Source organism: Anabrus simplex, chromosome 12 (genome assembly GCF_040414725.1).
Source record: "Anabrus simplex isolate iqAnaSimp1 chromosome 12, ASM4041472v1, whole genome shotgun sequence".
Lineage (NCBI taxonomy): Eukaryota > Metazoa > Arthropoda > Insecta > Orthoptera > Tettigoniidae > Anabrus > Anabrus simplex.
In genome coordinates, this window is record NC_090276.1 from 11,650,589 (window position 1) to 11,664,090 (window position 13,502).

The 13,502-nt window shown below is 39.0% G+C and overlaps 1 protein-coding gene across 2 annotated transcripts in view; it reads left to right on the forward strand.

Moving 5' to 3' along the window:
• The window catches only part of OtopLa (Otopetrin-like a), a 415,689-nt gene that overhangs the window by 378,737 nt on the left and 23,450 nt on the right, over positions 1–13,502 (forward strand). For both annotated transcript variants that reach the window (XM_068229841.1, XM_067156226.2), the window contains 3 exons: positions 6,896–7,127; positions 11,582–11,866; positions 12,616–12,796. In XM_068229841.1, the coding sequence (XP_068085942.1) occupies positions 6,896–7,127; positions 11,582–11,866; positions 12,616–12,796 (698 nt within the window). The remainder of the gene's footprint in view (positions 1–6,895; positions 7,128–11,581; positions 11,867–12,615; positions 12,797–13,502) is intronic.

A 13,502-nucleotide genomic window follows, 5' to 3' on the forward strand; every position in this document is an offset into this window, starting at 1 on the left:
ACCTGTAATGCTATATTCTTTTGCTGTTTTAATTGCTCTAAGCTGATACTTAATTTATAATTAAACACCCAAATTGCCCCTTGGTTTAAATAAGTGAGTGGCTCAGACAGAAGTACTGGCCATCTGACCCCAATTTGATGGGTTCAGTTCCAGATCAGTGCGGTGATATGCCAGCCTTGTGTCAGCAGATTTATTGATAATTTTAACCACGATGGTTCAGTCTTGTCCGTGTCGACTTGCATTCATTTTCCGTGAAACACTTTTCCGCCTTGTCAATTCCGATGTATATGAAAGGTCTTAGAAATATAGCAGTAAGTTAATTGACAATTGTTGGAATAAAATATACAAATAAGATATTTGAATTACAGGTGAGAAATTTACTAATTGGCATAGTAAGTGTAAGTGAACAGTTTAGACACAAAAGATATATCTTAATGAATTCAAGATTCATGTATAATTTGTTTTGTTGATGACTGTATAATAGAAATGTTTGAAGTCCAAGAATTTTGTTGGATGTTTTTGCATTGCTGAGGAAGAGAGCAGTTGAGCTCTTGAAACATGTATGACAGATAATTATAATAAAATGTAAAGTAATGACTAGGCGTAAAAGTGTTTCATAGAAATTTAAGTAGTAGATTTATTGGCATTTAAAAGAACTGCTCTGGACAAAATTTGTCACTTGTACTGCGTAGTACTTCATAATAAGGAAAAACCTCAAACTAGAATCAATACAGTCATCCTAGTTTAATTTGATGTATGATAGTTTGTCTTCATACCAAACTGGAGGTACAGTGTTGAGTCCCATACTTGTAGAATTAATATCCTGACACTGTAAATACTATGTTGCTTTAGCACTAACATCCAAAGTATAACTGTATAAAAGAGCTTTGCTTTCATGCATTTCGTGTTTCATGGTGATATATCATCTAGATGCATGATAAAAGTTTGGGAACCAAATTCAGAAAGTAAAAGTTAATTGCTAAACTGTTGAATGCTTCTTAATAAGATGGTCCCTGCATGCCCCAGTATTACAAGTACTGTATCTGTGTTAAACTAAATGGTTTCATACACTGAAAATGTCCTCTTGTAAATAGCTTCTTGTGTTTTTGTAAAACTTTTAACCTGATGCTTTTTTTGCTACCGTACTTGGTCACATTATAACATTTGCCTTACAGATGGAGGAGGATGTTTTTACATATTATAATATAACCATGAAATAGGCCTTATTCTTGCTGTGAACATTTTGTGTTTGTTTAACTTTGGAGTTGTAAAAGTCATTTATTTTACAAAATTCTAACACTATTATTTGATGAGTTTGACTTGGAATGAGTAATTTGTTACCTAAACTATTAGCCAATTATTGTAGCATGTTGTTAAATAAGGGTGTATGTTGCATCTCGAACCATTCTAACAGATACTCGTGAAAGGTTCTCGAACTAAAAGAACCAAAATCTATGGCTTGTAGCCAAATTTTCCAGTTCAGATGACTGATACTTAGTTGATATCATACAGGACTAATTCTTCATTATGCATTACATTATACTCCGTACGGCTCTACTTCTAAATTGACGTTTTAGCAGATTTTGGCTCTGTCTGGTGGTTATGCGCTGAAGCGTAGACATCCAACCAATCCCAAGCTGCCATTCATATTGATTTATATCGGCAGAACACGATCTCGAAACTTAGTTGCCAACTCTAATATTTACATTTGCCACGTGGTTAACCTATCTCGCTCAGCGTGTATGGTATTCGGTATGGTTCGCGATCTTTTGCATTTTCCTTCAATATTTAGTGTGTTTTTCATATTGTTGGAGGGTTCCCGTGACTCTGAGATCAGTAGAGTGTTCCCTTTGTAGGCCATAACCTCCTTTTTCTGCCAGCCATTAGCCGTTAGTGATGTGTTATTTCCTCATTCTCTTTTATTGTTAATAATATATTCTCTTTTAGTGCCAGATATTGTTAGAAAGTGTAGTTCTTGTGAATTTGTTTTCAATCCATATTCATTCGTTTTTTCTGAGTACTGTATTACAATTTAAAAGGGCTGTTTACCGCGGTCTTATTGCATCAGCTGTTCTCGCAGGCGTAGCGCGCTGGCAACAGAGGGAAGGCAATGCTCATTTGTTTTGCGAAACTTCAATTTAGAAGTAAGGCCGTGCGGAGTATACATATTTTGTAGTTGAACTCATCAGTTGGTAAATAGGACACCCACCAAGACGCATGGCTAGTGCATACCATGGAGGCCATTGAGTACGAGTCCAACTTAGCACACTGGGGTGAAATGCTGGCAACCAGGAATGAATTAGCTGGAAAATTTATAATGTCTAATAATGGGCGAACTATATTTGTATTATAAATTTACTCATTCAGAACAAATATTTCAGGTTCCTTATGGGAATCAACATCTTTATCACCCTTGACAATGCCAAATGCGGTCTTTGGTGAAACATTGGGACCATCACATGCAAGTTGTAATTAGTACATAATATTTTTAAAATGTTAATTTGATTTTATTTGCACTAAATATTGTCAGTTTTAGTCCGTGGCTGAAAATGACCCATGATGGGGTCAAAACCGGTCCCACTGTATAAGTGATTTGACATCACATTAAATGGTAGTGAATAGTTGGACCTTCATTTTCATTTCTTATTAATGTGAATGTTTTGTCAGTACGGATCATGATGAAGTTTAAATCGTACGACTGCCTCTTGGTAGGTTTATAAACTAACATCAAGAATGTGATGTAGAAGGAACTAATAACAAATAGGGTTTGCCATTCAGAGAGGCCAGGTACAGGTCTTAGAGTTACACCCATGGGCAACCTGCATGTTTGAGGATGAAACCTAATGCTCAAGATGGCACAAACACCCAGTCCCCAAGCCACAAGAAATAATCAGTTTAAGATTTTTGGCCAGGAATCAAACCTGAGACCCCTGGGATCAGTATTCCAGTTATTAAAATGTATCATAGACCCTTATTTTGCTGCTGGCTACAATGTATGGCTAGAACTTAACTCTTGCTTTCTTATTGATGAATTCCGACACCACAATATTAATAAATCAAGCAGAGAATGATACTTTTATTTTGCCTTTGGAAAATTTAATTTACAAGTAGTACATGTGTGGTTTAGATCGACTAAACATCCTCAGCTACACTGCAGATGGAACAATTTCTGTACTTGATTTATTGATTAATTTATCAATATGGACCATGAAGTGGATGGTTTGCAGCGCAATATTAGTCAACTCACCATTGTATAATTGATAACATTGCTTTTCTCTTGTACTAGTCTCCAGAGTGTTGTGTGTGGATTTGTTTGGAAATTAAACAGGAAAAAAAAAAAAAAACTAGTTCTGTTTAACATTTGATTCAGTACATGCATATATAAAAAAGAAACTGGGTAACTTGCGTACATTATTCTAAAGATATATGAATAACCACTGAAGACAGAAAATTAGGAAAACAATAGGAACACTCACAAACACAATGACAGGTCAACATTGGAGTGGATACAGGAAGTAATGGAAAGGACATATCAGAATGAAAACTGAAAGAGGTCAAGGATAAACTCTTTGTCTTCAAATAGATGAAATCATCCATTCCATTTTCTTCTAGATCTGCAGTATAAATAGAACACAGACAAAAGAAATTAAATTTCTGAGAAGTAGGTTTGTTACAGAAGACAAGGAGATACGATAAGAAATTAAATTGGAAAAATTGAGTGGTTTATTCAGGTCAAAAACATCACCATTAAATAGTAAAGTTAGTGTAGAAAACTAACAGCATAATATACACTTTACATGTGAGCAAAAATTAACAATTAATTTAACTTCGAAGAAGATCAACTGGCAAGACAAATTAAGAAATAAAGTAGTACTGGAAAGGGTAGGTGAAGAAAGGACGACAATACTGGAAACCATTCAAAAGTGAAAGAAGAATCAGTTAGGTCACTGTTTACGAAGGAAATGTTTATTAACACAGGAATTACAGGAAAAATTCACAGGGAGAAGGTTGAGAGGAAGAAAGAGGTATCACATGATCGACACTGTGAAAATGAATGGAAGATACTGGAAGACTAAAAGGATAGCAGAAAACTGCTGATAGGCAGTGAACCGATGATGATGATGATGATGATGATGATGATGATGATGACGACTTTGAATGTTGATATTATGTAATTAGTTTCTAATGTACTAATTTTTGTAAAGTAGAAGTAGCTATAACTATTTTTGACAAGGAAAATAAACTGGCATAAAATATAATCTAAACCACCACATTCAGCCAAATTAAACAGATTTGACAGAGTATTGGACGATGTCATCCAGCGTGCATGATATAGGACGTAGACTGCATAGATACAGATGCCGAGTTATTGTTTCATGGAGAAAAATAAATAATTTGAATATGTTAAATGGATAAACGAGGCCGATGACCTTCGATGTTAGGCCCCTTAAAACAACAAGCATCAAATGGATAAACGAAGAAATAACGTCAAAATAAATTATGGAATTTCAAATGAAATGAAGAAGATGCTGAGTTTCAAATTCAAAGATAGGCATTACAGCACTGTTGTTAGACCAGAAGGCTTATATGCTTCGGAAACCCTGTGCATGAATCAAAAAGGACGAGTCAATCAACTACTTAAAGGAAAACTCAGGCCACAACGGAAGATCTTGGACAACAGATGGGTTGACGGGCAGGTTCGACTGACATCCAATAAAGAATTATACAGCAAGATGGAGCTGATAACAACAAGAGAAGATTGCTCTTTTTAGGCACATCTTCCATATGAATAATGACTGGCCCACAAAGAAAATCTGGAATTTTCTAAAACCAAAGGCATCGTACATTGAGATGGTTCCAAGAGTGTGAGAATGAGCTGAGCGAGATGGGCATTACGGAGGATAAAATCCATGACAGGGTGAGTTTCAGAAGGATGGTGAATAATTATCAGGGTTTTATAGTGGAGGCAGAACCCAGAAGACGGAGAGGAAGAAAGTGCTGATCTATCGGCTCAAGAGATAGTGGCAGGATATCAAACCCGGCAGACGAACAAGACACAGACACTCAAAATGAGATTGGTTGTTAACAAGCAGTCCATAGAGGCTCAATTCGAAGAGCAAAAGAAAAAAAATTGTCATACAAGATCTACATGATGGGGACAGGCCCTTGAAGAATGATATAAGCCAACAGGAATGTAATGTTGGATGGTGAGTGGTGTGAAGTTAGAGTAAGGGTGGTATAGCACTAGAATGTCGTGGCAACAGCACCAACAGTGATACTGTGGTGAGCTACCAGAAAATAACACCACAGCACGTAAATTGCCAGACAAGTTACCAGGAGTAAACTGAGATGGTTTGTACATATAAAGAGAATGGAGGAGAAAACAATACCAAAACATATGATGGTGATGAATTTTGAGGGAAAAAGAGCTAGAGGGAGACCTAGAACAAGGTGAATTGATTCAGTAAAGAGGAGTGCAAGAAGAAGAAACCTGGACTGGGATAAAATGATGGAAGAGGAATGGTAGAAGGAGAGGGAAGGGTGAAGTGCCATAAATTCCCCACCCAGCAGAAGCTGGAAAAGGGGAAAGGAGGAGGAAGGAGGAGGAGAAGAAGGACGACAACGACATAGACTATCGTGTGCTGTGATGTCGATTTGACCTTGGCCTGCATGGCAGCGATGCCAGTAGCAGTAGCACTTAGCATCTTGGTTAGCAGCAGTGCAAAAGTTGGAAGCGCTGCCTGATGGGTACTTCGTCGTAAAGCCCATATTGTCGTAAGTAGCTACTTGGTGCAATTCTTGATCATTCACTCCACCTTTACAATACAAATTGCCTCTCTTTATTAAAACAACATTAAAATTCTATAGGTACTTGTTTTGTCCTTTATCAGGACATCTTCAGTCTAAAAATAAATGTACAGGTCTGTACAGACCTTTTACCCCATCGGAGACATTATGGGATGACAAATGCAGCATCGCAAGCAATCAACATGATCAAAGTTTCCAAGTCACAGGTTCAAGTATGCGCGAGAAGACACGTGACCTGGTGTTACTTTAATAACCGCTGTCACTGCCCGTATTTGGAATGCAAGCGCGCATGTTTGCATGCATTGTGTCATAGTTACCATCAATTTGTTGAATCCAGTGTCATCCAATACCAGCATTAACCTCTGCTGATTTGAGTGACCAAGTGTAACAGGCATGAAACTCCCTACCTCAAAATTACCTACGGCACCTACATTCCTCTAAACTTAATGTCTTCTTGGTGTTAGGATTTCATCGTCTGCCAGTATACATGGTAGTTTCTGAGAGTAATGATCATCGTTCTGCACAGAGGATGGTTAATAACCACCGAATGAAAAGGTACAGGTCTGTACATTTATTTTTTGACTAAAGATGTCCTGATAAAGGACGAAACATGTATCATATTGTAATGTTGTCTTAATAAAGACAGGCAATTCGTATTGTAAAGGTGGAGTGTATGATCAAGAATTGCACAAGTAGGTGTAACACCTGGCTACCAAAATTAATACATTGAGTTTAGCCGAGATGCTGTCAGCTGCACAATGGCATCCCATTGGCTTCCTAGTGAAGTTCATCCTAAGATGGAAAGGAACCTGGCTACATCTGAATGAGAGGAAATCATGACAATGAGTTCAGTGTTAGTTGAGTGCAAATGTCTTTTGTAGTCATTTAAAGTCATTAAAATTATAAATCTAAAAATATGCTAGAGTTGAGTTTTCATGTGTAACTTGTTCATGTTCCCACACACTCAAGATACACATAATATCTTAATACAAATTTCTACTGTGCAATGGCATTGTTTCTTAAATTCCTCCCTGTTTTATACCCTAATCTTGCACGTAACAGAGAGAGCTGTTTGTATGTGAAATAGCGGTGAACGGTTCGTTCCCCACGTTTGAGAGCTCTGCCATATTCCCGGCTGCTCTCGTCAGCACTAGTAACGCTACTAGCACAGGCACGTTGACCGAGTGTGGCCGCATCAACATCATGGGCACCATCGTGCAAGACTCTGCTCCCTACCTGTTCCCCTTCATCATCGAGTACAGTCTGATCGGCGCGGCAGTCATCTACGTTATGTGGAGACACATCGGACGGCATACCAGGTTAGTGTTTCTAGCTGCATGCTAAACAATAGTAAAGTCTTTGAATGTTTAAATAAAATAGAACTACCATCAGTGTTTCCAACATTGGAATGTGATTACCCAGTAAACGATTGCTTAAAATCAACCAGAAACCACTAGTTCAACCGCACCTTAAACTTTGATGGGAAAAAAAAGAATGCTATACCAACATGAAAAGTAAGTTTGTCCATGCAGTTTGGAAGTTAAAACTATTCAAAAAATGTTTCAAAGTAAAGTTATCTAACAGTGAGAAATTAAATAGTCCAGGACCATCGATATTTTTTTAGACGTTTCGATAGAAGGTCAATATGAGGGAGGAGTGGAAATATATGCCTGATGTGTTCTCGCATTTCCTATATGTTGTAACACTTCCTTTGGTAGTTCGTAACTGTGGTAGCATTGTTTGTTTTTCCTCAATCCTGCCCTGATCAGTAAAGGCAAATTTATCACTTCAGGTCATATTCTACTTCTGGCTTTAGTTTTAATACTATTTCCTGAAATTAATTGGTGTCACATGGTAATATTTCATCAGTAGCACCAAAAACTAACGGTGACCATAGTTTGAGACTGTTTTTATAAGGAACACATTTTGCCACTGACCTATATATTAAGAATTTACTACCGGGCGAGTCGGCTCTGCAGTTACGGGCACTGTAAGCTCGCATCCGGGAGATAGTGGGTTTGAAACCCTGAAGATGGTTTTTCATGGTTTCCCATTTTCACACCAGGCAAATGCTGGGGCTGTACCTTAATTAAGGCCATGGCCGCTTCCTCCCTATTCCTAGGCCTTTCCTGTCCCATCATCACCATAAGACCTATCTGTGTTGGTGCGATGTAAAGCAAATAGCGAAAGAGTTTACTAAAAAGAGCTTTGGCAAATCCGTCCATCCGTTCTACTGGACAGATTTGCTTAATTTTTGTTTTATTCCCTCCGGAATTACCTGCAAATTAATCATGAGACACTGATTGGTCTTTAAGTTCAGCAAACTTTCAGTAATCATAAAATCGAATCATTAAATGATCACTCCATTAATTGCAGGTGAATGCTTACCCTAACCCACAATATATTCTGTACTTAGCAGGTTGCTAAGCGACTGACACTTTAATTAATATTCCAATATATGAGATTTTCAACCTTACAGTATTAATGCGATTGCATGCAGCCATGTTTGAGTACTACCTGTCAAGCCAGAGAGTATACACTTCCTCTGATCTCAGAAGAATACTATTCTCTGCTAGATAATCTTCGATTCTCTAACCTTTCCCAGCTTCCAAATATATTCAACAGATGGCAAAGCATTCTTTAATAACTTACATGCTGCTAAGAGGAAAAGTCTACGTACAAACAGACCCCATCATGACATACGCCTTAGAGATTATCTGGGAAAACCTATCGGAGAATAAACTAGCTACACCAGAAAGAGTGAAGGCCATGTATCTTAAAAATGTTCTCTGTCTGGCAGAAAACACTCCTTTGAGACTAGCTATGAGCTCACAAGACAACTGTTCTATATAGAAGAGCTGTGATTACAAATACCAATGCCCTCTACGACACAATACCAAGTGAATATATGGATAGATTTTTACCGAACAGAGGGCATGACGTCAGAATGGATGAATTCGGACTAAGAACTGCGGCATATCATAATACGCTTCTTATTAAATGTTCACAAAACCATTGAAAAGGGCAGGCAAAACAATATGACTACAACAGACATATCAAGATGAATTATCCAACCTAAAGATAAAAATTTCATGATGTTCCATATTGAACTGTATCACAATTAAATTGAAATAATAAATAAGGTAGTTCAACCTATTCAATACAAATAAATAAGAAATGTAGTGTTACATTCCTATTTAATTATAAGCGAAAGCGGTACCAATTTCGACCCCAATCTGGGTCATCTTCAGCCGAATAAAACGCAAAAAACAATGCACAGGTAAGAAAGAAATTAAAGAACGAGTTCCCACAAAAACAGTTGAAGAGGCAATATAAAACAACGGGGATAGGCACTGTAAAATTCAGAAGAAGTAGAAGGTAAGTCACTCAAAAGAAGCAAGGCGCAATCTTCTGAACAGCAGCATAGCACACGCAAAGTTCGGCACTGTCTCAAAATGATTACGAGAAGCGGAGAACAGTTAACTTGATTCAAAAAGTGGAATCAGCGATTCTTTAACAACCTTCAGTTCATTTCATAGTGAAAGAAATGGCACTTTCCTCAAATCTTCGATGTTATCCAGAAGGTTTTGCAGCAGCTGCCTTGTTAGGTGTCAAATTAAATATTCCATTAAATTGATTATGCCAGTGAGTGAATGCAAGCTGGCTCACTTAACTGTTCAGAAGGCTCGAGATCCGGGCTGTCGGGTGTGTGAGGAAGAACAGTCCACTGAAGTTTTGTGAGCTGCTGCCGGTGATATGATGATGAAACACGCCTCACCCAACGACTCACTGTGCTTTGGTCCACTGCCAGGTCTTCATAGACATTCTACAAGCACCTATGAATATCTGTGATGCCCTGGTTTTCTGCCAAAAGAAACTCGGTAACTGCTCTCTATTTGGTCTGCTGCTCCATTATAAATATCATTTTGAAGGCTGGTTATAGCACTGCCACCTATCGAAAATTTATTAAACTCTACGAGACGAAGCAGGAATATTCAAAGATGTTCCAAACAAAATTCCAATTTTTTAAAACTGAAATTAGCCGAGAAAAAAATTTGTTGCATTATGTATCAAACGCCCCTCGTATTACACACTGCCCCCTGTTTTTAAGAATGTGGTTATTTCTGAACAGAATAAGAACTGGTCGTGGACGATGTGCTGATCTAATGTACAAACGGGGCAAATTACTCTCCCAGATTATGACTGTAATGTGGCAAGGCAGGTCATCAAACACATTACCCAAGAGTGCCCCTTAAGATGGCGGTGGTGATTATTGTTTTCAGAGGAAGTACAACTAGGCAACCATCCTCTGTATAACACTAATTAGAGAGAAAAGAAATGGAAGGTACCTGACACTTCGAAAAATGAAGGTAATGGTCAAAGAAAGAGAAAGGCCATGAAAGGCGTGAAAATGAAAGACTGCCTAGGCCTCGGGTACCTAAAACCGTCGGGGTCAAAATAGAACAAGAGTTGAGCGAGTGAGGTTGGATAGGACAGATAAAAGTGAGGAGCCTGGCACAAGTAAGTGGAAGCAATGCCAGCACTCAGCTAAAGGACCCGTGGTCACCAACTTACGCTCCCAAGTTGAGAGCCCCTGGGGCCCCTTTTATTCACCTCTTACGACAGGCAGGGGATACCGTGGATGTTACTCTACTGCCCCTTAAGAGCGTACCCTGGTGACCCTGCAGACCCTGAGACATAGTCATTGTGTTTTTATGTGGGTTTTTTTTTTTTCATTTTATGTTTGGCATTCTATTACATTTGTTATAATGTTGTTATGCATTACAATAATAATAATAATAATAATAATAATAATTATTATTATTATTATTATTATTATTATTATTATTATTATTATTATTATTATTATTATTATTATTATTATTATTATCTGAAATTGTTGATTTTCCTGCCACCAATTATGATGTAATTCCATTGTTCTAGTACTCCCCTCATGATGTATTCAATCTAAAATACCAACTACCTGTGCTGGCATTTGAACCCATAATGCAAGATACCTACTCATTTACACATCCATTTGACTACAAATCAGTTTGGGGGGGAAGGAAGATGATGCTACTTCATTGTTTCAACTGCCTCTCTGATAGGACAGTGTGTGTTATATTGATACATATGTAAGCAATGAACTTGAATGTTAGGCCTGTATTGATGGATATGATGGCCATCCTCAGCTAATATGACAGATAAAATCAGATAAAATGACAGTCTAATGGATTTGGATCCCAATAAGTTAGGAAGTAAAAATGATCATAAAAACCACACACATAACATATATAAACAGTTTTTAAAACACACTGTGTGTAGTCTGTATCCAAAACTTAACACTTAATCAGATAAAAAGTAACATTGTTACTTTAAAAAGAGTGAGTTGTGAGAACATGAATAGGAACTACACTGCTTTTTTATACATTTCTCATGAATGTTAAAATGTTCAATACAATACTATTAATGTCACCTTTTATCTGATTAAGTTTTAACTATTAGATACAGACTGTAATGAACATTTCAAATGTTCATATATTATGTGTTTTTGCAATCATCTATGGTCCTAGCTTCCTGAGATTTAATGCCATTCGACTTGTTTTATTAAGGTATTTGGAATGTTACTATGCCCTTATCTAACAGTGTCTTGTTGTGAATAGCAGTGGATGGCCATTTTATTGGCCAAAATTAGTACTATACAATGCAAATTTGATGGTTAAATAAAGGCTTTTTGTAAAATAGTAAGTTATTTTGGGGTTGTCTTGGACAGGTACGTCACTGAGGAAGATCTGGAGCACAGGCTGGAGGTGATGCTGTCACGCCGAGCCGTTGCCATGGCCCAGGCTCAGCAGCACGGCCGAGTGGATTGTGTGGGAGCCAGCAAGGGACTGTTCTTTGGCCTGCTTCTGCTCGTCGGCTCTCTCATCTGCCTCATACTCTTCTTTGTGCTGATCCACCACAGAGACCTCCACCTGCTTGCTATCTACTTGGCAGACGTGTCTCACTGTGTGCTCATGACACTAAGCATTGTTGCCATCATTGTTGGCTTTATCAGGTAAGTGCTATCAACCCTATAATATACACCAAAATAAAGTACACAAAAGATCAACAGATGGCACTTAATACGATACACAAGCGGTAATTAGCATAACCATCGAGGTTTAGCAAAGAAAATATTCTTTATAACACACGCTCAACTTGTCATTCATCAACAGTACCTGTAGTTGAGGGACAATGTTATGAACAGCCCTGCACATCATATTGCCGTCAGATGCTGTCATTTAGCATCCCTAATGAGGTCGGATGATCACGGTAGACTTGCAACTTCAGGTGACTCCACAACCAATAATCACACAGATTTAGGTTGGGGAGACCGGGTAGGCCGAGCATGACATGCCGCAAATGCAGGTGCATCTGATGCCCTCTCTCACGACAGCTCCCTTTATACCATACACAGGTCTCGTACGGGATCGCTAATGTGTTGCTGCCCAGCGCCATCTGTTGGGTTGTTTGTGTACTCGTTGGGTGTCAATAAAACCCCTTGTCATGCCAATCACGTGTGTCATGTATTACCTCTCTACCTCCAATAGTCCGTGAAGTATTGCCTCGTCTAATGTTAATGGACTTATGGGTCACCCTGTATTTTCATGCCTGTCAGCATCTTCTTTCTATTGCTCCCTCTTCCCACATTGAATTCTCATTATATTGATCGTGTTACGTGTTCCTTCCCATAATTTTATATACGACTTCTTGCGTCACTTGTCTGACCCTGAAGTTATTTTTTCTGGTTGTTTTGTATTGCAGGGTGCAGAGCTTGAAGTTCCGCGCTGAGGAGCAGAGTGACCTCAACGATATCCTCCTGCGTGTGTCTGCATTTGGACTGTTTGTCTACGCCGTGTTCAGTGTCATTGCAGGATCGCTGAACGCATTCACCCACGAGCCCAACCTGCTAGTCATGATCACTGGCTTGCTGTCAGTGTTTCAGGTAGGCATATTCAGTATGTGAGTTGATCCAAGGATGAGTTAGTCACCATCCAGGTTGAGAAGAAGTCACAAGAATAACTCCTGTGTATTAACCCTTCGCAGTCCAATTTTCTGTCACGTTCCAACAGTCTGGTCCAAATTAATTTTGCCATGAACCTGCTACGCTGGCGTAGCAGGGGGAGAGGTAATATTCCCACGTGGCGCGTCCCGGGTGGCGGATAGGGGGGTCCTAACCGGCTTGCCGGCGGACTTGAGGGAAATTAAATACCTCTCACGGACCAAACACACTACACCCTGCGGGTGGGGGACACATGTAGAATACACGCGCGGTATCCCCTGCTTGTCGTAAGAGGCGACTAAAAGGGGCCCGAGAGGCTCTCAACTTTGGAGCGTGGGTTGGCGACCATGGGGCCCTTAGCTGAGTCCTGGCATTGCTTCCACTTACTTGTGCCAGGCACCTCACTTTCATCTATCCTGTCCAACCTCCCTTGGTCAGCTCTTGTTCTTTTCCAACCCCGACGGTATTAGAGCATTCGAGGCCTAGGGAGTCCTTCATTTTCACACCCTTCGTGGCCCTTGCCTTTCTTTGTCCGTTAATTCATTTTTCGAGGTGACGGATCCCTTCTTTTTTCCCTTTGTCTACCCCCTGTGGGTGGGGGACGCATATGAAGAATACACCCACGGTATCTCCTGCCTGTTGTAAGAGG